Source organism: Salvelinus alpinus, chromosome 4 (assembly GCF_045679555.1).
Source record: "Salvelinus alpinus chromosome 4, SLU_Salpinus.1, whole genome shotgun sequence".
Classification (NCBI taxonomy): Eukaryota; Metazoa; Chordata; class Actinopteri; order Salmoniformes; family Salmonidae; genus Salvelinus; species Salvelinus alpinus.
In genome coordinates this window covers 43,470,287-43,495,654 of record NC_092089.1, presented here as the reverse complement: position 1 = coordinate 43,495,654, position 25,368 = coordinate 43,470,287, and the positions used below count along the sequence as shown (strand labels likewise).

Below are 25,368 nucleotides of genomic sequence, written 5' to 3'. Positions count from 1 at the left end.
GCTAAAGGCAATGTTCCCTAAACAAAGTCAACTTCCCACCAAGACAGGTGGGAAAAAGGGCTACCTAAGTATGGTTCTCAATCAGAGACAACGATAGACAGCTGCCTCTGATTGAGAACCACACCCGGCCAAACACAAAGAAATAGAAAACATAGAAATAAAGAAACTAGAATGCCCACCCTAGTCACACCCTGGCCTAACCAAAATAGAGAATAAAAGCCTCTCTATGGCCAGGGCGTGACATGGTGATCCTAACTGACCTAAGACAGGGAATATGTACTGGAATTAAATGTCAGGAATTGTGAAAAACTGAGTTTTTAAATGTATTTGGCTAAGGTGTATGTAAACTTCCGACTTCAACTGTATATTTGTGACACTGCCATGGAGAGCAGAACTTATTCTGCTAACTACTTGTCTCTTCTACAAGCTTCTCTACAGTGTTTGATATTTTTCAAGTTAATACCACTTTCTATTTCTTCCAACGATAAATATTTCCTATCATCTTCGTACCTATTTCTACCCCTTTATTAATTTCACAATTCTGCCTGAGAAACAATTTCCTCTTCTATCTCATCATCTCTCCAAACAATGGCCCCAAACCAAAAGAACTGTCCACGTCAATCACAAAATGGAATATGAGGACAATAACCCACTCAGACAATTCACTCAGTTCAGTTGCATCAATTGAAAACGTACAGACACAATGTTCAGACAGGGTGAATGAGGACCAGGTAGACCAGGGCAGAGCTCTCATGCTCTGTGCCTCTCTCTCATCCTCCAGAGTCAGACGTGTCTATTTATCACATTGACTGCACTTAGCTGTCTGCTACAAGTGATTCATCGGCTTGTGAGGTGTGCCAGACAGACCAATGGCGAGCCTCCCTTCCTCCCGGGGATGGAATAGAAGCCCTGACGTACAATTCTGGATTTGTGTGTGTCGAACGGGGAGGGCAGTTAGATGACGTGGCCTGTCAAGCTCTTTGTTTTTATTTTGCTTCCTAAATTGTCACTGACGCGAAAGCCCACACATGCATGCAAGGACAGACACCTCCATCCGGAGTCAGAGATGAAAGATGGACTTGAATGCAGTCAATCTGCCATATTGAGGATAGGTGGATGTATCGTGCCAATCTTTGTGAGTGTGTGTGTGTGTGTGCGCATACGTGTGTGTGTCTCTCATCCCCTAAACAAGACACCAGTGATTCAGCTGCAGAAGTGTGTAGAATATCATCATTGTGCACCTTTGTAGGGAACATAATAAGAAGATAAGCTCCACTAACTAAATCAGCTTTTTCTCTTCCAAAATAAATTGAATCAATTGTCCAAGCATTGCAGGCGAGCCAATTACATATAAGCCTACTTATTTGCAGCCTCTCCATCTTCACTTTCTACGCACAAACACACTCTCAGATGTGCAAACCCCAATGAACTAGTACTACTGCTAAATAAACTAGTACTACTGCTAAATGAACTAGTACTACTAGTTCATTGTATGTGTTGTATGTATTGCTTGCCTGTCAGATGTGGCTCAATCAAATGTTTCATAATGAGATGTTCTCTAAAATCTGATAGCCCTACACTGAGTGTAGAAAACATTAGGAACACCTTCCTAATATTGAGTTGCACCACCTTTTGCCCTCAGAACAGCATCAATTTGTCGGGCATGAACTCTACAAGGTGTCGAAAGCGTTCCACAGGGATGCTGGCCCATGTTGACTCCAATGCTCCCCACAGTTGTGTCAAGTTGGCTGAATGTCTTTTGGGTGGTGAACCTTTCTTGATACACATGGGAAACTGTTGAGTGTGAAAAACCCAGCAGCGTTGCAGTTCTTGACACACTCAAACCGGTGCGCCTGGCACCTAATACCATACCTCGTTCAAAGGCACTTAAATATTTTGTCTTGCCCATTCATCCTCTGAATGGCACACATACACAATCCATGTCTCAAGGCTTAAGAATCCTTATTTAAACTGTCTCCTCCCCTTCATCTACACTGATTGAAGTGAATTTAACAAGTGACATCAATAAGGGATCATAGCTTTTACCTAGATTCACCTGGTCAGCCTATGTCAAGTAAATAATGTGTTGTACTCTCAGTGTATAGATTATTATACAGAGCTTTATTCTGTGTAGTAGAAGTCTTCATGCCTTAGCATAAATCTTCTCCTTCATATTGCCTCAAGTCTGTGCCACATTGAGATCAAATTCTGTCTGCTTTTATAAATACTCCTTTTGATCTCAGTCCTCCCTCCCTCCCTCCCTCCCTCCCTCCCTCCCTCCCTCCCTCCCTCCCTCCCTCCCTCTCTCCAAGAGAGCCCCACCACACACACACACACACACACACACACACACACACACACACACACACACACACACACACACACACACACACACACACACACACACACACACACACACACACAGTGCAGCCCCTTACCAGTGAGTCCTCCACCGTAAAGTTGAACATTCTCTTGGCATCTGTCTTCAGGTCCCTCACAAAATCTTTATATTCAGGGTTCTGTGGTTCTCTATAGGTCAGGATTTTCACACTCTGAGACAGACACAAAGAAAAAAAACGATTGTGATTCATAAGACAAAGGTTTCACTGAATTATACAGAATTATACCACATGATGATTTCTGATAATGAATGAATGAACCACAGGTGTGAGAAACACCACTTCTGTGGTAGAAATTAACAGTATGTTCCTCTTACCCAGGCCTGTCCCTTTTATAAACAGTTTTATAAACAGTTATAAACTGTTATTAGACCCTAGTTGGCATATTATATGTTGTCAATACGACCAGTCATCCAAAACACATCCTCCAAAACACCCAATAACTTTCATAAAATCATCTCATCTCCCCCCTCCAATTCCTACAGTCTGTGTAGATACAGGCCCAACCTCATTCAAGCAGAAAACTAAGGTCTGAGAAGGATAACTTGTAAAAACACAGCAGTGAGAGAAGTGTTCATACGTATGTGTAACGATCGTCTTTGGGAGAAAGAGAGGAGGACCAAAGCGCATCGTGGTAAGTGTTCATGATGATGTTTTTTAATTAAACAAAACAATAAACGATGTGAACAAACGAAACAGTTCCGCGTGGCGACAAACACTGACACGGAAGACAAACACCCACAAACCAAAAGACAAAACAGGCTACCTAAATATGGTTCCCAATCAGAGACAACGACTAACACCTGCCTCTGATTGAGAACCGTATCAGGCCAAACACAGAAACAGACAAACTAGACATATAACATAGAATGCCCACTCAGATCACACCCTGACCAAACAAAACATATAAACATACAAAGCAAACTATGGTCAGGGCGTGACAGTATGGGTTATGGCATTGGTTCCCAGACGATAAGAACCCACTTAAAATCCGATTCAACCTAAGAAATATGACCACAACCCACCAGTACAGTACATGCATCAGTTACATTTTTAAACCTCTGGCCCATTTGTTTTGCTCTTTCAGGCTTTGTGAGATGAGACTGATATCAACACATTGACGGGATGTCACAAAACATATAGTTATGTTGCCTCTCTCCCCCTCGCTGGAGAGTCTGTTACTCACTAGGGAATTGAGAAGAAAATGAAAGTACTTCACAGTGAGAGAATGGAAAATAAACAAGATTAGATTTGTCATCTCATCTGCCTGGCAGCACACTTAACACCAATGACAGCCATGGGGAAACATAGGGATATCAAAATATGATTGCTTCAGGGCCTGCTGTGTAAGTCAGCGGAGAATACAGCACATACCTGTTTCCAAGGTAATGATGGGAATGAGATGATACACTTGACTCTGATCCAAGGCTTACCTGGAAGGCTTCCTTGGCGACAAGGTCGTCTTGGTCCCCTCTGGCCCAGGGTTGAGCATTCTGTGAGTCCAGGCTGCGTCCAAACATGTCAATGTAGAAGAAAACAAACTCCTCCTGAGGAAGGCCTGCCCGCCGGAAGTGAACCATCAGCTGCCTGAACGTGTCCGGAGAGCAACACACAAACACCACTACGGGGGCAGAGAGAGAGAGAGGGTTATAAAAGGGTTATAAAAAGAAGAGAGTAAAGACAATGGGAGTGTAATGATAGTTATTGCACATATGGTCAAATATTGTTTTTTCTAGCAAAATACACAACAACCAAGGTCCTGACTTTAAATTATAGACCTGTCTAATACATGTAGGAATAAGAAGAATATTGTAAATGAATGAGCAATTCAACCAATTCTGAAGCAAAAGCATGTAAGGTAATATGTCAATTTTCTTTCAAGTGTATTCAACAAGCATCTTAAAAACCATCCTTTAAACAGAGCATATAGATGTAGGATCTCTTTTGTTGATGAGAACTTTCCTGCATAGCAGAAAACTTGTAGTGTATTCAAGGTTTAAAAAGGCTTCTAAAGTTTGTAATTTTCACTTCAAAATTTCAGAGTTGATTTGCCCCTAAAAAAAAATGTATCAACCCTGGAATTATAATACACATAATAATTCACATTTCCAGTTGCTGCAGTGTTATTTTCCTGCTGTTGCAAACTGGCTCAAATAAAGATCCTACATCTGTAACAATGTGACAGGTCTTCAATTTAGTTCAACCTGCAGGCCAATGTTGTGTGAGCAGAATGAGGAAAGCAAAAACACATAAATAAATTAGGTTAAGAATCTCCTAATTGTATTTGAAATGCTTTATTAGCCTTGTCACGCCCTGACCATAGAGAGCTTTTATTCTCTATGTTGGTTAGGTCGGGGTGTGATTTAGGGTGGGACATCTAGGTGTTTATATGTCGATGTTGGCCTGTTATGGTTCCCAATCAGAGGCAGCTGTTTATCGTTGTCTCTGATTGGGGATCATATTTAGGCAGCCATTTCCCCTTTGTGCTTTGTGGGATCTTGTGTTTGTGTAGCTGCCTGTGAGTAGTCCAGAACGTCACGTTTCGTTTGTGCTTGTTTGTGCTTGTTTGTTTTGTTTGGTGAGTTTCTATTTATTAAAATATGTGGAACTCTACGAACACTGCGCCTTGGTCCATTCCTTATGACAAACGTGACAAGCCTAGTCACTCTGGTTAGCCTAGTCACACTTATCATCATACAGATGTATGATTTTAGCTAATTTTAGCCAGTCTCCTACTGCAGGAAAATAATCCGGCAGCAACAGGAAATGTAAATTATTATGTGGATTATAATTAATGGACATTTTTGTAGTCGTTGATAAATTTTTCGTAAGGGAAAATCAAGTCTGAAATTTCTAAGTGGAAATTACAAACTTTAGAAGCCTTTTTAATCCTCAAATACACTACAAGTTTAACATTTCCAGCAACAGGGTGATCAAATTAAGATCTTACATCTGTATGATGAGAAATAACACACTAAATGCATTTTAAACCAGCAAACACGACAATCCTTGGAACCAGGAATGGTGCACCGCTTAGTCCAAGGGCTTATTGTGTCAACCATCCATTTACAATGCATAAGTGATCAATATCCTAATCGGATTGACCCTACTACACCTTGGTGACTCAGTATACCAACCCAGTACAATGAGAGCATACATGACCATCTATTTATTTTCCTTACACAACAACCACTGACCACATGACTAGGGTTGCAAAGGGTCGGCATCTTTACGGTAAATTTGTGGAATTTTTCCGGGAATTCTGCTTAAATTCATCAAAAAAGTTAGCTTATAACAGTGAACCTTTTTTGTTGGATACACAAAAGGCAATTCTAGGTCTTGTGGCATATTTTGGTTAAACTATCCCCAATTCAATAGAATTTCAACCCTCTGCATGCACAGTGCATTCTTACATCACATGTGCAGTGCACTCTTCCATCACATATACAGCTGATTCTCAAGATCTTGCACACTAATGAGATGCTATTGAGCCCACACTACTACACTGTCTGAGCCAAGGACAACATGATTACGTTTTGATTACAATACTGGGAGGGGTGAATATATTTTATATGACATACATGATTTTTTGTTAACTAGTAAATAATAGCCTACAGTAAAGTGTGTTTAAATCATTTCAAACTTGTTAACAATTTCTGCTAGTTAGCTTTTGCTACCATGTGGGTTTTAGCTTGCTTGAGCCTGCTAACTGAGGAGTGTTAATTCACCTGTTTCCATACATGTTTCATTTTAAAACATTTATCTTACAAAGGAGTTGTTTAATCTAACTGCTTAACTATTCATCTGTACATGGAATTGTATGGTTTTTTTTACACATTCTTTCAAATCTTTACAGGAAAATGCCACAGGTACTATCTGATGTGTGGAGACATTTCACTGCAGCTAATGTAGTAGGAAAAGCTGTGTACATTTGCACATACTGTGCCAAATCATATGTGAAGAATGCAACAAAGATGCAGAATCATCTGGCCAGGTGCATAAAGTTTCCTCAGCGCTCACAACAAGGAACCTCTGACAAAGTCCCTCTACTTCTATTTGAGGTGAAAATTATGAATCAGACACCTTATCGATAGCAACAGCTCATGGTCCTCCTGGAATCAGAAGTTTTTTTGACTCAATTGAGGAACTTAGAGAAATGCTGATGAATGTCTTGCTCGAGCTGTGTATGCAACTGGTTCACCTCTGATTCTCACAGGCAATGTGTACTGGAAGAGATTTCTGAATGTTCTTCGCCCAGCATTCACCCCTCCACCCAGACGTGCTTTATCTACTAATTTGCTGGATGCAGAGTTCAACAGAGTTCAAGTGAAGGTCAAGCAAATCATAGAGAAAGCAGACTGTATTGCAATCATCTCTGATGGTTGGTTGAATGTTTGTGGGCAAGGAATAATTAACTACATCATCTCCACCCTTCAACCAGTATTCTACAAGAGCACAGACACAAGAGACAACAGACACATCGGTCTCTACATTGCAGATGAGCTGAAGGCAGTCATCAATGACCTTGGACCACAGAAGGTATTTGCATTGGTGACAGACAATGCTGCGAACATGAAGGCTGCTTGGTCTAAAGTGGAGGAGTCCTACCCTCACATCACACCCATTGGCTGTGCTGCTCAGGCACTGAAAACAATGGATACACTCTAGAAGAGAGCCAAGGAAATGGTTAGGTATGTGAAGGGTCATCAAGTTATAGCAGCAATCCACCTCACCAAGCAAAGTGAAAAGAATAAGAGCACCACATTGAAGCTGCCCAGCAACACCCATTGGGGTGGTGTTGTCATCATGTTTGACAGTCTCCTGGAGGGGAAGGAGTCTCTCCAAGAAATGTCCATCTCACAGTCTGCCGATATGGACAGCCCCATCAAGAGGATCCTCCTGGATGATGTATTTTGGGAGAGTGGTAAGCAGCCTGAAACTCCTGAAACCTATAGTAGTAGCCATTGCACGGATTGAGGGAGACAACGCCATCCTTTCTGATGTTCAGACTCTGCTTGCAGATGTAAGAGAAGAAATTCATACTGCCCTGCCCACTTCACTGTTGCTCCAAGCAGAGGAAACTGCAGTTCTGAAATACATCAAAACACATGAAGACTTCTGCCTGAAGCCCATACACGCTGCAGCATACATGTTGGACCCCAGTATGCTGGCAAGAACATGGTGTCATCAATACCGTGTCTCGCCACCTTGGCATGGATGAGGGCAAGGTTCTTGGCAGTCTGGCGAAGTAGACTTCCAAGCAAGGGCTTTGGGATGGAGATGCAATATGGCAGTAGTGCCAACATATCTCAACAGCCACCTGGTGGAAGGGACTTTGTGGATCTGAGGCTCTTTCCCCTGTTGCTTCCATCGTCCTCCAAATCCCACTAACATCAGCCACCTCAGAGCCCAACTGGTCCTTGTTTGGGAACACACACACCAAAGTACGCAACAGGCTGACCAATACAAGGGTTGAAAAATTGGTGGCCATCCGGGCAAATTTTGGGCTTTTTGAGCCATCCTCAAAAAGGTTGGAAAGTGACAGTGAAGATGAGGCCTCAGAGTCCTATGTTCAAGAGGTGGACATTAAGGAGGTCCAGGGAGAAGACTTGGAAGCCTGAGAGGAAGACAGCCAAAGCTTTAGCTTCTAGACTATCATTTTACAGATGTATGTTGAAAACATTTTTGGGAGATGCGATGGATGGATCATTGGGAATCATTCAATATTCCCTTTTGTTGTTCAGCGAAATCATCCCATGTGAAGAGTCAACTTATTTAAATAAAGTTAAATTCGTAACTAAATAGTTTGTTTTATTTATATTGGAAGGATTTAATAATTTGCAATTATGTCTACTTATGATAAGGTAAAAGGTTTATGTTTCTTTCTCCATATATGGTAAATATATCCAATGCAAAAAACATCTACATTGAAATGGTATTAATATTAATTTGCATATATTTCCATTAATTCCCATATATTCCCACGGAAAGTTTCCACCTCTGAATATTCCCCAAAATGTGCAACCCTACACATGACGTCTAGACAAACAGACAAACAAACAGACAAACAGACAGACCAACACCTAATAGGCACTTCAAATCATACTTTCTTCAAAGACGCACCCACTTCAGGCTTGTAAAGTCCATCAAGTAAAGCATTAAAAAAAAAATTGGTTTATGTACCACGGAAGTCATATTATACCAATAATAATGAGTCACCAGGCATTTACTGCGGTGTGAGATACTGAGATACAGAATCATCAGAAAGTATTCACACCCCTTTGCTTTTTCCAAATTCTGTTGTGTTACAGCCTGAATTTAACATTTATTAAATGTAGATTTTGTGTCACTGATCTACACACTATACCCCATAATGTCAAAGTAGAATTTTGTTTGTAAAAAACAAATGTATTGAGTCAATAAGTATTCAACCCCTTTGTCATGGCAAGCCTAAATAAGGTCAGGAGTCAAAATAACAAACCACATAATAAGTTGCATGGACTCATTCCGTGTTCAATAGTGGTTAACACGATTTAACTACCCCATCTCTATACCCCACACATACAGATAAGTATAAGGTCCTTCAATCGAGTAATGAATTTCAAGCACAGATTAAACCACAAAGACCAGGGAGGTTTTTCAATGCCTCGCAAAGAAGGGCACCGATTGGTAGAAGATGAAAAAACGGACGCTGAACATCCCTTTGAGCATGGTGAAGTTATTATTTAGGCTTTGAATGGTGTATCAATACACCCAGTCATTACAAAGATACAGGCGTCCTTCCTAACTCAGAGGACAAAAACCTATGGTGACTTTAAAACAGTTACAGAGTTTAATGGTTGTGATTCGAGTAAACTGAGGATGGATCAACAACACTGTAGTTATTCCACAATACTAACAATACTAACCACAATACTAACCTAAATGAAAAGAAGGATGCCTGTACAGAATAAAAAATATTCCAAAACATGCATCCTGTTTGCAACAAGGCACTGCAAAACATGTTTCGGGCAAATCCAACACAACACATCACTGACTACCACTATTCATATTTTCAAGCATGTTATGGGTATGCTTGTCATTGGCAAGGACTAGGGAGTTTTTTTTAGGATAAAAAGAAACGGAATACAGCTTTAAGCACAGGTAAAATCCTAAAGGAAAACTGGTTCAGGATGCTTACCAACAGACCCTGGGGGACAAATTCACCTTTCAGCAGGACAATAACCTAAAACACAAGGCCAAATCTACACTGGAGTTGCTTACCAAAGTGACATTGAATGTTCCTGAGTGGCCTAGTTACAGTTTTGACTTAAATTGTCTGGAAAATCTATGGCAAGAAAATGGCTGTCTAGCAAAGATCAACAATCAATTTCACAGAGCTTGAAAAAAAAATCTAGAAAAATCCAGGTATGCAAAGCTCTTAGAGACTTACCCAAAAAGACTTCAACAAAGTATTGACTCAGGGGTGTGAATACTTACAGTACCAGTCCAAAGTTTGGGCACACCTACACATTCAAGGGTTTTCTATATTTTTACTATTTTCTACATCGTAGAATATTAATGAAGACATCAAAACTATGAAATAACACATGGAATCATGTAGTAACCAAAAAAGGGTTAAACAAATATTTTATATTTGAGATTCTTCAAAGTAGCCACCCGTTGCCTTGATGACAGCTTTGCACACTCTTGGCATTCTCTCAACCAGTTTCACCTGGAATGCTTTTCCAACAGTCTTGAAGGAGTTCCCACATATGCTGAGCACTTGTTGGCTGCTTAACCTTCACTCTGCAACTCATCCCAAACCATCTCAATTGGGTGAGGTCGGGTGATTGTGGAGGCCAGGTCATCTGATGCAGCACTCCATCACTCTCCTTCTTGGTCAAATAGCCCTTACACAGCCTGGAGGTGTGTTGGGTCATTGTCCCATTGAAAAAACAAATGATAGTCCCACTAGTCCCATAGTCCCACCAAGCGCAAACCAAATGGGATGGTGTATCGCTGCAGAATGCTGTGGTAACCATGCTGATTAAGTGTGCCTTGAATAATAAATAAATCACAGACAGTGTCACCAGCAAAGCACCCCCACACCATCACACCTCCTCCTCCATGCTTCACGGTGGGAACAACACATGCAGAGATAATCCATTCACATACTCTGCATCTCACAAAGACACGGCGGTTGGAACCAAAAATCTCAAATTTGCACTCATCAGACCAAAGGACAGATTTCGCCCAAGCAAGTCTCTTCTTATCATTGGTGTCCTTTAGTAGTGCTTTCTTTGCAGCAATTCGACCATGAAGGCCTGATTCCCGCAGTCTCCTCTGAACAGTTGATGTTGAGATGTGTCTGTTACTTGAACTTTGTTAAGCGTTTATTTGGGATGCAATTTCTGAGGTGCAGTTAACTCTAATGAACTTATCCTCTGCAGCAGAGGTAACTCTGGGTCGTCCTTTCCTGTGGCAGTCCTCATGAGAGCCAGTTTCATCATAGCGCTTGATGGTTTTTGCTACTGCACTTCAAGAAACTTTCAAAGTTCTTGAAATGTTCTGGATTGACTGACCTTCATGTCTTAAAGTAATGATGGACTGTCGTTTCTCTTTGCCTATTTGAGCTGTTCTTGCCATAATATGGACTTGGTCTTTTACCAAATAAGGCTATCTTCTGTATACCACCACAATCTTGTCACAACACAACTGATTGGCTCAAACACATTAAGAAGGAAAGAAATTCCACAAATGAACTTTTACCAAGGCACATCTGTTAATGTAAATGTATTCCAGGTGACTACCTCATGAAGCTGGTTGAGAGAATTCCAAGAGTGTGCAAAGCTGTCATCAAGGCAAAGGGTGGCTACTTTGAAGAATCTTTGAAGAAATATATATTTATGTTTTTACTTTTTTGGTTACTAAACGTGTTATTTCATAGTTTTGATGTCTTCACTATTATTCTACAATGTAGAAAATAGTATAAATAAAGAAAAACCCTTGAATGAGTATGTGTGTCCAAAATGTTGTATATTTGATATTTTTGTATTTAATTTTCAATAAGTTTGCTTAAATATCAAAAAAATTGTTCACTTTGTCATTATGGGGTATTCTTTGTAGATGGGTGAGAGAAAAAATATATTTAATCCATTATAAATTCAGCTTTAACACAACAAACTGTGGAATAAATCAAGGGGTATGAATACTTTCTTAAGGTACTGTAAATAGGGCTAATGAGAGAAAGGAGGGGGGACACTCAATGTTAGCCCGCAGGCTAATTGTGCTGGGGTTTAGTAGGGCCTGCGGTGGTGTGTCAGAGACAGTGATCTGAAACAGGGCTCTATTAGCTCTATGATCAGCTCTGCTCCCAGCTAGAGGGTAACTACCTCGGTCAGACCCTTCATTAGCCTGGGTAATTACTGCAGGCTGCCAAGTACCTGGCACTGCCACGGCAGCACACGTTAAGTGTGTGTGGATGTCAAACCGTGTTCAGCATTCTCTGTGCGCCATTGTGTTAGTTTTGCCTGGTCCAAAAACAACCCTTAAGCCCTATACCCCATAAGCAGGTTGTGCTGCTGTGATCCTGTGTGGCCTGTTCTAGTACAGGTAGGTCTAGGCTGATCTAGTCTAGTCTATTCTAACGTGTCAATGTCATAGTGTATTGTGTTCTGGGCTGGTCTAGTCTGATGGGTTATTGTGTTATGGTCTATTTAGGGTCTTATCTAGTTTATTGAGGTCTGGTCTGGCACCATGTGGCTTGGAAGAGTGGCACAGGAAGTCTCCAGGGATGTGATGACATTCCTGTAGCACGCACTTCCTGTCCTGGCGGCTCTATTGTTTCAGGGTTTAATGGCCCTGGTCAGGAAGTGAGCAGTGGAACCAAACCAACAAACCTAAGGAGACTAAAAGGGATCTCCCGGGTTGCCCTGGGCTCAGGAGACTTATAAGTATAAGGAGGGTCTGAGTGCCCTCCTCCTGGTGAGACTCCATCGTTATCTGGATCCCCTACAAACAATGGCGCCACCAGTTGTTTGGTGCCACACTCAACTTCTAGTGGCACCAAGATATATAACATTTGGTGTAAGACAAGCTGTTGACACCCTTGCTTTTGTTATGAATGCTGACCCAATGTGCAACATGAGTGGATGGAAACAAACCAGGATGGCATCACGGCTAGAGGAGTGTAGAGCGGTACAAGGGGGCAAAGCCCAGGCCTGACCCCTGATCCCGGCACCAGGCGGAGCAAACACTGTGACTTTACATACCTTTCATGCCTGATAAGTGCACCGTCACACACACTTCCACTATCATCTTCAGACGGTCTGACACTTCCTTTGAACTTCGAACCTCAGAAGAGCTGATGATGTAGTGGTTTCACTGTGGACAGCCCAGCTGATACCATGACGATTGGCTGAGAGAGCAAGAGTGAGGCGGAGATAGCGAATAGAATGTCTGTCACACGTCACCACACCATCCTGTCTGATTTTCTTACCTTCACAAAAGGTTAGCAGAAGGTGACATTGAGAGATAAGGGGGGTGTTAGAAGGAGAGGGAGGGTGATGAAAGGAAGGAATAAGAACATTTCTTACTTTTTCTATTTCCTTCTCTCCCTCCACCTTCATTTATTTTTCTTAACTTAATTCAGAGTCCACAACCGCAGAGTAGCGACAGGCTGATGGACCATTATTATATATTTACAAACTTTTTAAAATGTTTTATTTAATAACTTAATTGGCTGTTATCGAGTCACGGATGTATGTTCGCCACGTTGAATTCTGTAGCCTTCTTTACTCTGTCTCTCACAACCCCACACAACTTCTTCCTTTCCTATAAATTGGTGAGTGATAACATAATCAATCCCTCTGTGTCAGTGTAATCTCCAAAAACATTCCAGAGAAACAAAGACACTTGATTAAGTCTTTGAATTACTGTGATGTAGGACCTGTCAACTTCCTCCTGAACACACAGACAATTCTGCAGTCAAGTGACAGAGACAGCAGACTTCCATGGTTCTTGATTAAACATTACATTATCTAGTTGCATTACAATTACAAATTGCGATATGCAGACAGTGGAAGTGAATCCCAATTAATATTTATTATGCGGGATATTACTTAGAAACATTGCTGCTAGGCATACCTATTGGGATCTTTGAATGAAAGCAAGAAGCAGGCAAATTAAATGAGAATGATGTAACAGTATGTACCAGTATGTCACTGTGTACTTCACTCCAAACAACCCCTCTATGTGTCCATGCAGTCACCATCTCACTGGGAAAAAACTGGTTGAATCAACGTTGTTTTCACGTCATTTCAACAAACAACTTAAAAGTATTTCGGGAATGTTTGTCTTTTTTTCACCCAATTTTTCACCCAAATCCAATGACATGGTTCAAATTTTGGTTCATTTCTCATTAGTTGACAATCCAATCAGATGTAAATCAAAATACTTTGAACAACATTTGTGCCCAGTGGGATATCTATAAGTGAACACTATTGAGATACTATACCTCTCTTAGACTGTGGCTACTATTGTCACGTTCCTGACCTGTTTTCTGTTGTTTTGTATGTGTGTGATGGTCAGGGCGTGAGTTTTGGGTGGGCATTCTATGTTGTGTGTTTCTATGTTGGTTTAGGGTTGCCTGGTATGGCTCTTAATTAGAGGCAGGTGTTTTGCGTTCCTCTAATTAAGAGTCATATTTAGGTAGGTTGTTTCACTGTGTTCGTTGTGGGTGGTTGTTACCTGTCTCTGTGTTTGTGTTCTGCACCAGATAGGTCTGTATCGGTTTTCACGGTTTGTTGTTTTGTTTGTTGTTTGTAGTGTTCACTGTCATCAAATTAAACATGTCTGAACACTTTTTGTGTCTCCTCTAATTAAGAGTCATATTTAGGTAGGTTGTTTCACTGTGTTCGTTGTGGGTGGTTGTCACCTGTCTCTGTGTTTGTGTTCTGCACCAGATAGGTCTGTATCGGTTTTCACGGTTTGTTGTTTTGTTTGTTGTTTGTAGTGTTCACTTGTCGTCAAATTAAACATGTTGAACACTAACCGCGCTGCACTTTGGTCCTCTCCTTCACCCCTGGAAGAAAGCCGTTACAACTATCAACCCATTCATACTGAATTTCTGTTTTGCTTCATTTGCCATCAGCCACAGCACACAAAACAAACCCAATAGGGCCTTATTGAAAGGTGGGATGAGATCAGCAAAAGCCTCTTGTATCGCAGGTTAGGCCTGCAGTGATCTGACCAGAAATATGGTATTGTTTATCTGATGACTCAAAAGACAATTTCACAAGCTTTAGATGGATATATACTGACACAAACACGCAACACAAACAGGTTGGGAAGCCTTGGAAAATACCCCAGGGAGAAATTATCTGGTTGATTCAACAGTGGAACTGACTTTCTGATCAAAGATGAGATGGTACAAGAGGCCACACCAGAGGTTTGAATAAAAGTTACTCGGAACATTGAGTCCCACAGACTTTTGTTTTTATAATGATTTTGCTCACTTCTGTCTGTGGAGGAACATTTCCTCAGTTCACTATTTTCATGAATTGTGAATGCTGAAAATTGTGGAAAACAGTCTAAACAGGGTCAGCCTTCAAAATGTAAAATGCTCTTATGCTAATTGAGAGATACAATAGTCTTTTGAATTTAGTCCTGTGCTATCTCTCTCTAAGAACAAATGTTGAAGGTTGTGTTATTTTTTATGACACTTCAGGTTCTGACATCATGATTTTCCTCAGCAGGAGATGCACTCAGAGAGACTGTGTGCATGTGTGCGTGTATGTGTGTGTATCAGTGTGTATGTGTGTGTGTGTCAATGTCAGTGTCCCCACACGTGGTAGAGAAGTCTGTAGATTTGTCCCCAGCATGGAATTAACAGCCATGACTAAACACAATTCAGTGTCTAGTTTAGAGCTGTGCTCTCTTATCTAAACACTTAGAAAAAAGGGTTCCAAAAGGGTTCTTTGGCTGTCCCCGTCGGATAACCTTTTCTTGGTTCCATATAGAAACCTTTCTGGTTTCAAAAAAATTCTACCTGGAACCAAAAGGGTTCTTCAAAGGGTTATTCTATGGGTACAACAGAAGAACTGTCACGACTTCCGCCGAAGTCGGTGCCTCTCCTTGTTCGGGCGGCGCTCGGCAGTCGGCGTCGCCAGTCTACTAGCTATCGCCGATCCACTTTTCTTTTTCCTTTGGTTTTGTCTTTGTTTTCACACACCTGTTTTCCATTTCACAATTATTTGTTCCTGTATTTAAACCCTCTGTTTCCCCCATGGTGTTGTGCGGGATTATTACATGTTCAGTTAGGTTTATTTTGATGGCAGGTTTTTTGACGGGTGCCCGTGCGTTATCTTTACCGTCTTGTTTTGGTCAAGTGTAATTGTTACCTTGTGCCTTGTTGAGTAAAGTACGTTTCTCACTCATTCTGCTCTCTTGCGCCTGACTTCATGCACCAGCTACACTCACCATCTGACACGAACCCTTTTAGGTTCTAGATAGCACCTTTTTTTCTAAGAGTGAATATCCAACATCATACAGAAAACATCCAATTATACAATGTCTAACTATAAAAAGCTTTGTTAGATGTTAAACTGGGATAGGAGTGTGTTCAAAGCTGAACCATTATGGCAGAAGCAGCCTCCGTCCCTACCAGGACTCTAGATTCCACCTGTGATGAACAGCAGGCCTAAACTCACCAAGATAACTAAACGTGTGTGTTGACTCATCTATGTGTATTCATGCAAACCAACAAATCTAAAACCACCCAAAACCATCACCACTACTATCTCCCCCAGGCTCTAAGGCAAACTATAGGCCTACATGTCTGGCTCCCCTCCTTCTCCTTGCCTCTCCAGGATTCCAGAATATACATTTTTAACTAAAGCCAGATGGACGGGGCCGAGGGGGCTGAGGGGGAGAAAAGGGAAAGGCAAGGCCTTGTGGGTAGTTAAGTTCAGCATGGCCACCTTCTGCCTCGGCAACCATAGTGACAGGAGGAGGTGAGCTAGAAGAGATGGAAGCTCCAGGGTCTTGCGTCACCCCTTTTGGGAAGTCCAAGTTATGGGGTGAAGGAGTCATGTGGAGACAAGGGTGATGTCAACAACCCTCTTAACACTGTGTTAACAAGCTCAACTGCCAAAACTCTCTCGCTCATCAACACTTTCTACAAAGATCTGCCACCATGAAAGGTAATTGAACCCCCCCCTTTCACAGGTAGTGTGATGTTCTTGGGAACTGTGTATAGACATTTCAAATCAAATCAAAGTTTATTTGTCACGTGCGCTGAATACACCAGGTGTAGACCTTACAGTGAAATGCTTACTTACAGGCTCTAACCAATAGTGCAAAAAAGGTATTAGGTGAACAATAGGTAGGTAAAGAAATAAAACAACAGTAAAAAGACAGGCTATATACAGTAGCGAGGCTATAGAAGTAGCGAGGCTACATACAGACACCGGTTAGTCAGGCTGATTGAGGTAGTATGTACATGAAGATATGGTTAAAGTGACTATGCATATATGATGAACAGAGAGTAGCAGTAGCGTAAAATACATTTCTTTATAGACAGGTAATCCCATTGGGATGAATTGAGTGCTCCTATCTCGTCAAGCAATTGGGTGCTGTATAATTCCTCAACTAATGATTAACAAGCCATGCGTTGCTTTTGGATACGCAGTGCATAGTTTTTCTCCTCGCATACTGTACTCTCACTAACCTATAGAAGTTATGTAATCACTGGGCATGTGGGTGTGTGTAGTGAAAAGGAAAATAACTCAGCCTTTCTTTGATCGTCTTTCTTTGGAAGTGATTATCTTTACTGTATGGCTTTGACAAAAGATAGAGTTCTCATCAATAAGATGAATGGGACTGATACTGAACCACCCGTGGAGCTACACCGTCCTTGATTAAAACAGCCTGTTCCAAAATATAACTGATTAGCATACCAAGGTGGAGGTGAGGAGAGCAAAGAGAAGGGCAAGATGGAGGTGGGGCAGAGAGGGGGTGGCAAGGGGAGAGCTGTGTCCACATGGGTCCATCATTTAGTGATACATTTCACCTTTGCTCAAATATATTTGCTAATATCAAAGTCAGGTCAGGACTGTGTTGATAAACGCCCCACTCACATGATTCCATGGCTTGTGTAATTAAACAAGAACCAATCTGGTCTTTCATAATACCAGATATTGTGCAAAAAGGTTACGAAACTGATAAATGTATTGTTGTGTTCTGTCCAACCATTTCAGCAAAGTAGATAAAAAATTCAGACTTTGCCAAATGTTTTTGGCTGTTGCTCTTTTTTAGCGTAGTCAATTGGGTTGGTTGATAAAGATGAAAGACACACACACACACACACACACACACACACACACACACACACACACACACACACACACACACACACACACACACACACACACACACACACACACACACACACACACACACACACACACACACACACACACACACACACACACACAATGTGGGGAAGATTACTATTCCAGATGTTAAAAAACAGCTAACCAAACAGAGCTGTCCTGAAATAAACTGTGCTCCTTCCACACACAGCATTCATTTATCGATTAGTCTATGTAGGCCAACCTCCCCAGAGGAGAACTACTCCTACTGGAGCCTATGTGAAATGGCGTTCAATGAGTGATGTCACGCGCTCTGAAACTTTGAAGTAGTTGTTTCGCTTGCCCTGCAAGGGCCCGCGGCTTTTGTGGAGCAATAGGTAACAATGCCTCCTGGGTGACAGTTGTCGATATATTCATAGGGTCCCTGGTTTGAGCCCAGGTTGGGGTAAGGAGAGGGACGGAAGCAACACTGTTACACTACCATCACAGAGACAGAGCTTTGTTACTCCCAGAAACACCATTTCTGACAGGAACCAACATTAACAGGTTAATTTTAAGGAATTAACACCAAAATAATTGACAAGAAGTGCAGTCGACTGTGCAAATCCACTCATAAAATATGCATGACCCTTCACAATATTCAACTCTTCCTTTCTGTATAAGATTATCTCCATTATTATATTTATGGTTATAATTATTGCATCTGATAAATGCTGTGCTCAAGAAAGGACTCTTGGGGGAAACAAATGGCTGATTTTCTGTTGTTGTTGTTGACTAAATCTTTTTGACATTTCAGAAAATGGCCCCTTATTAAATTTCACACACCATGTACACCCACCCAGTCCACTGGGCTTAGCTCTTCTACAAGTTATATGATGAGTTACCAACGTTGAGTTATTTAACCCCTAACCTTGATCAATATTCAATACACCACCATCTCCATCCTGCTCCCTGCAGTGCAGCAGTGGTGGTTTGGTAGGGATCATATTTTGATAGGAGCTGGAACAGGGGGTCAAAGTGCTCAATCAGCTAAAGGGCATTTGTACTGTTCCTATAAAATCTGTTTTATTTCTTGACTAATTCTGTTTAGTGTTTCCCAAATTTATTTTTCTCAGTTTTGTTTTCCCTATTTTTAGGTTTTCACTCTCAAAATCAGTTTTTTTATTATACAAAATCAACAAAACTGGATGTTCTAAGTCAGGGATGGGCAACTTTGATAGGGGTGGGGGCCACAAAAATCTGAACTCATCATGAGGGGCCACAGGTTGCTCACGGTTCTGCACACCCAGATCCATGCGTAACAAGTATAGATAGCTGGCAGCTAAACTAATTTAGCAATCTAAAATAATTTTAGCTGACATGGGCTAATTGACTGACTATCAGTGACTGACAAAACAAGAGAAAAACAGCTGATCCACAACCATATTTAGAAATTGCACCTTGTATATTCTAGTATTTTAACTCAAGTAAGTTGAGACCTCGACTGAGTTCAAAAAAATATATACTTTTTTGAGGGGGGGGGGGGGGTTGATTCGATTGCCTTCAAATGCGGCTGCCAGTTGCCCATCCCTGTTCTAAAACCACAACAATGCATAAACCACATCAGGAGACCACTTTTGAGGTCTGTGGAAAATCTAAGACATTTTCATTTTTGGGTGTAGACACACACAAAGAGATATGAGAGACCACACTTTCAGTCTTTTTTTCCTGGATTATTGTTAAGGCCCCTGAAGCAACAATGAAACCAGTCCAAAACAATCCAAGCCATGTTATTTTTCAGTAAAGGGGGCAATTGAGAGAAGCAACAGTTGGTGAGACAATGAATGCACCCAAACAACAGACTGAGGTTCCTGCAGCACGCAAACCGTCTCTGGCGTCATTTCCTCATCATAATGGTGTGGGTATTTATTTATTGGTCCCTGGGGATGGCGGCAGGGGGTGGTGAGGTGGGGGGACATATTGTGAAAGGCTTCCTCTCTCTTGATGAGTGCTGAGGAAAAGGTCACATTACTGCTGGTGAGTGTGACAGATGTGTGTCTATGTGTTACGGTGGGCTGGGGAGGTTGTTACATTATCTTTTCGCACCCCACACACATTATTATTTTTTTGCACATTAAGCACTCCTGCCCCTCACTCTCTCCAACCATAGCGTGAGATGAGTGTTGGTGTTGTTGTGGTATTACTTGTCTCTGAGCTGTGAAAAGAGTTTCCACACGTGGAGAAAAGCAATGCATGAAATCTGAATATAAAGCAGGTCTGTCTGATCCTCAAACCATCTGCTGTTCTGAAACAAACTGACAACCACCACAACAACATGTAAATCAGCTGCTGATTGTGTGCTCTGACAGAACAGAGTTAGAATCAGGAAGTATTTTTGTACTCTCATATACTGTGTAGGCTAACCCAAATGTTCCACTTGCTACTTTATGACTTAGTCTTTTCTCCTTTGAGTCAGTCATATTTCCACTATAACTCTTCCATGGGTATTCTTCTAAATGGAGTTGTACAAATGGCTGTTTCAAGCATAGGAGATTTTCTGATAAATACCGTGGGAGTTTAGTTTATTTTGATTCCTAACTGGGCCATGGCGGAGGTTATATTCAGGAAACTGCCTTTTTACTCAGATATTAATTATATTTTACACCGGTCCCAATCTAATGAACAATTGCATCCCCTATGATGGCTTTTTCCCAGGCAGGTGTATGAGCAATAAAAAACATATGTCTACGAAGGTCTTTGGGTTAAACATTTCCTGACTGTTAATGCCAAACAGACACTTTAAAGTGGCAATCAGTAGTTAAAACAATAAAGTCATCTCCGGTCCCTGTTTCGGTAAAAAGCTAAGGGATGGGGCTGGAGAAATGTAACCACTCTCAAATTCATAGACAGAGCTCTATGGATGCAAGGACTGACCATCCATGATATCAAAATAATATATTTAACCATGTTTTGAGGCTATATAGTTTATATTTACTTTGCTTATAAATGAGGCATTTATAAGTTATATTCTTCAAGAATCAATGAGTACATATAATTAATTTATAAGTCCAAACATGGATGTAGCAACTGCAGATTGCCCCTTTAACCTAAATACATAAAACAACTCATAAGGTCTGCACACACAGGTCAACTACACTCCATCAAAATGCATGGCTTTACAATCAGCTCTGGTCCCATGTCCTTTTTCAAATTAGTGTGGCCATTCTACCAGATCTCAGTCAGACAACCTTAACTAAAAGCCCTAATCAATCACACCCTGTTGACTGTGAATTTGGAATAAGCCAAAGACAACAGTATTCTGGCGCTCCATAAAGTACACATTTGGGTCCATGTAACCAAAACAACAAAGTTCACAGTGTGAAAACAAAAAGAAACATGTTAAGTCTCACAAGCTTTCTTGTTGAACAAAAATACTCATATTTAATATTTGTTCCAGGACATGGATTACCAGTTTTGTTTGAACAAATCCCTAATTTGACTAAGTCCATAATTTGCTCACCTCTGGTTAAATATGATGAACTGCAGACCAACAAAAAGCAAAGGGCCAGGGTAATTAGCCCAATGACGGAGTCTGTTTAGCAGGAAATACCTACAGATCTGATATGTTGACTGCAGCTCCCTTATAAGGTCGCAGGGCTCTTGACCTCTGTTAATAAATGTCTTCTCTGGAGACGTTTTTATACCCGTGTGGGAACGGGAGAGGGAAGCTCATAGGGAACCAATCGAGAGGCTTATCTATCTATTTGTTGACTCACTTGACTTTGCAAAGAAAGTGATAGATTGGAGTAGCAATGAATTATATTTGCTTTGTACAGTACTCACTGTGCCCATTTCCTCAAAGGCAGCAGAAGGGTAAACTGAACCAAAATACAGTGGAATTTCTTATTTTTTTAAATAAAAAATAAACAAATATTTTAAAAAATATATATCTATATATATATATATATTTCTTTTTTCATTCGATGGACAAAATTTGAGGGGTCCATAAAACTGCTGTATCATCAAATGACGCCGATCTTATTATCTCTGTCTGTCCTGGGGACAGGCCATTTGCAGCAGTGAGTTGTCTGAACTGCAAAGCATCGATTGAGCTCATAATTCTTGCTCAGGCTGCCCACGCATTCATGCCCTGCAGCAACGATCAAAAGCTAATATCCACGCTTAACAAGCCATGCTGCTACGAATCATTCAGAGGGCAGGAGACAACAAATATCATAGGTAATAAGTGAGACACACATGCAATCGTAAATGTGAAAACAAGCACATACAGCTTAGCTATTTTTGTACAGCTGTGTCAAACAAATTCAAAGAAATCTATGTCATGAGGGCTTCGGCTGAATAAATAACATGCTCCAAGAATGTTCTTTTTAGGCTGTTCTTAGGCTAACCATAATGAAATAAGTTCCACTGTGCCAACCCACTGAACATTAACGGATTTGCTCTCACAATATGTAGAATACAAAGCTGTGAATAAAGTGTAGTGAACATAGGGGACTCACCTCGGCCATCTTGCTTGATGTTGTGGAGCAGGTCAGAGTAGTTGACTGGTCCAGTGTTCTCCTCAAACACCAGGTCCACCGAGGTGATGTTGTTCAAGTGCAGCTCTGTGTAGAGGCCCTCCACAGCAAAGTAGCACGGCCGGTCATCCTTCTTGTTGTCACTGAACATGAGCAGCACCTGCTCCTTCCACTCAAAGTGCTTGCAGATATGGAGGCCGAACTTGCCCAGCTTTTTGTGCGTGGGGCCCGTGTTGGTGATGGACGGGTACATGTTGATGCCGTTGAAGCCCACGGCTGGGGCGCCCGCAGTTACCATGGGGATGTCCCAGTGGGTGGTGAAGAGGCCCACTGGGGAGGAGGTGTAGTCACAGCCCGGCCCAATGAAAGCCCAAGGGTCGTAGGCGAACTTGAGGTCAACAGCCATGAGTGGGGCGATGGACTCAGAGCAGATGCCTTCTTCGTTCTCGCTGTTCTCAAACACGTAACCCAGGTGGTGGCCACGGAGGAGCGCTGGGTCAGCGTTGATGGTGTTGATGGCTCGGTCCAGAGCCGGACCCACACGGGGCCAGGCCCAGGGGTAGGCAGTGTTTCTCTGTGGTAGGATGATGGCCAGCGTGATGTTCCCGTGCTGCCGATGGTCCCGGTGCTCTCTGGGGCGTCGGTGTGAATCACGGTGCTGGGAGGACTTGCCAGACTGGACCCACTGGAGACAGGCACCCAGCAGCAGAAGAAGAACCAGCAACAGTTTCACTCCCTCCATCCTCATCCTGCTAGGCTGCTGAATAATGTCCTTGTGAATTATTTATCCTGTCGAGCTAAAGAGGGAGACATGGGAAGACATTTGTACACAGAGACACACACACACACAAAAGGCTCAGTTTTAAGTCTCTTCATGTCTGTTCAACTCTGTTCAAAGAGCTGTTTTGCTTCGTCACAACTGAATTCCCTCAAACTATTTTTCTTCATGTCACGTTTGAATGGCCTTTGCACTACCATGTTATAGAACATCTGTGAGAGGGTGACTCCCTTATACCAGACTGAAGTTACTGAGTTACTGGGCAGTTCTGATCCCTCAAATCAGATTTATACTCAGGAGTTGAGAATATAAACAGAATAATTAACCATGCATCAAAGAATGTCAACATGTGTGACAAAATACTTGTCACAGCTTCCTTTAGTAAGTTATAGTGAAGGTGAACTTTCTTAGACAATTACATGGTTGTTAATTTCCTCTATCAAACTGGTAGATCATTGTGCTTGCACCTGACATGATATGCATTGATTTAACTGTTAAACTGCACTCGTTGAGATTTGTTTAGCATCAAAGCCTGGTACACCACCAAATACCTAAACAATTTAGCAATAATCGAAGTTGCCTTGCATGCCATTTTCACATGCATGTAGGCTAGATAGAACAGTGTTCAATCTGAGGGCAATTACTTTGATTCATTTGAAGCTATAGGCTACATCTTGTTTATAAAGTATTTTATCAAAAACAAAAACAATTGAGTAATAGAGCGCATAGGGTTATGATAAACTGATGTCTGAAATCAGATAAAGGCTTTTTCTAGTAGATAACACATATTTAAAACTTCTAAATGTATACATAACAAAACCTAAAACGTTATAAGGACGGTATGCCTGGTTTTGTAAAGCTATTAGCCTTATATTAAGCCTAAATATTTGTTCTCACATCATAGCCTACACTCAAAAGTAATTTTGGAAAACGTGGTGCGCTGTCTGGCTGTAGCCGATATAATTTGTTGCAGCTACAAAAACATATTTGACATCTGCCTAAATACAATACAATTACCTTAAATTGAGTTTTCTCCCTCCATGTCAAACTCTGGTTTATTACGACGTCTTGGCATGTGTGACTGTCAGTGACTGAGGTGAAATATCAGCTGGGAGGCTCGAGCCGTGCGTGGGCAGAGGTACTGATGGGCAAGCGAAACCCGCGAAAAGGCAACGCTTGGTTCGAAAGCCGGCGATATCGACAAAAAAAACGTCAATTAAGTTTTTCCTTTTAGTTGCGCCCAAAGAAACAAATAAAATTGGAAAATCAACCGAATGAATGCACAGCCAGTCAGTAATTTGAGAGGTACTAGCTCCCACCTCTTATTACCAAAGAAAACAGACTGGACAAAGTTGACGTTGGCTTTCCCGATTCAATTATTTTAGGCTAAGCCATGACAGTCGTTGGTTATTTGCTGTGTCAGACAGAGTAGCCTATCTCTGCAGAAAATGTGCCTGTTGTTTCATAGTTGTAGTATGAGAAGGTGTAACTTTTTGCCTGAATTAGAAAATAGTCCAGGGAAAGGCTAGCAAAGTACCAGCACTGCTCAGCACCTTTAGCTGTGTTGCAGGTCCCCAACTCAGGGAAGCGGATTTTAGGCCTGCATGGGTCAGCTGTTGAACTCCAGGGTCAGGAAATCCCACCGCATCAGGTAGAGAAAACGAGATGACAAAAGTAGTGTGCCGTCACACACCAGGATAATCCTCTACAGCCACAGGTCAAAGAAACACGCGCACACACACCCTACCTCCCTTCGTCTGGTCTGAGGGTGTGTCCGGCTTCTCACACAGCTGTAGATCCCTGTGTTTGTGACCCCCTGTTGTTTGTGTGTGTATGTCTGGTTTCATGACAGTATTCCTTGTATTTCAGTGTTGCGCTGGATAGCCTGAGGCAGCCTTGGCCAGTCGGAGTAGAGACTGACTGCCTGACGCTGGAACAGTGTGTATGTGCTTGTATGAAAGTGTGTGTGTTCATCTCGTGGCGCCGTTTTACTCGGGCACAGGGGTAGGCTTTCGTTTCCACTGGAGCGGGAGGGAGGAGAGAGAGAATGCGAGAGAGGAGGAGTGGATCTATTATACAAATATTTCTTATCGCGCAATTAGCACAGTGGTAAATAATTATACCACAGAGGATCTGTATTTAAAAGCATGTCCAACAGTCTACGTTGAGAGAAATTATACCAGTTGTTGAGTGCATGCATCTTTCTCATAAAATATCGGGGGTTGAACATGTATATCAGGTTACACACACACAGTACGTTTACATGCACAGTAATAATTATAGATTAAACTGATTATGGCAGTAGGCAGATTATGCAATAG

The 25,368-nt window shown here is 41.6% G+C and overlaps 1 protein-coding gene across 1 annotated transcript in view; it reads right to left on the bottom strand.

Moving 5' to 3' along the window:
* LOC139573617 (atrial natriuretic peptide receptor 1-like) overlaps window positions 1-24,986 on the bottom strand; it is a 62,806-nt gene extending 37,820 nt beyond the window's left edge. Inside the window, exons 1-4 of the mRNA XM_071397272.1 lie at window positions 24,065-24,986; window positions 22,252-23,066; window positions 3,833-4,020; window positions 2,439-2,552 (exon numbers count right to left, since the gene is read on the bottom strand). Of these exons, the coding sequence (XP_071253373.1) occupies window positions 2,439-2,552; window positions 3,833-4,020; window positions 22,252-23,017 (1,068 nt within the window). The 5' untranslated portion in view covers window positions 23,018-23,066; window positions 24,065-24,986. The remainder of the gene's footprint in view (window positions 1-2,438; window positions 2,553-3,832; window positions 4,021-22,251; window positions 23,067-24,064) is intronic.
* Window positions 24,987-25,368: the final 382 nt, after the last annotated feature.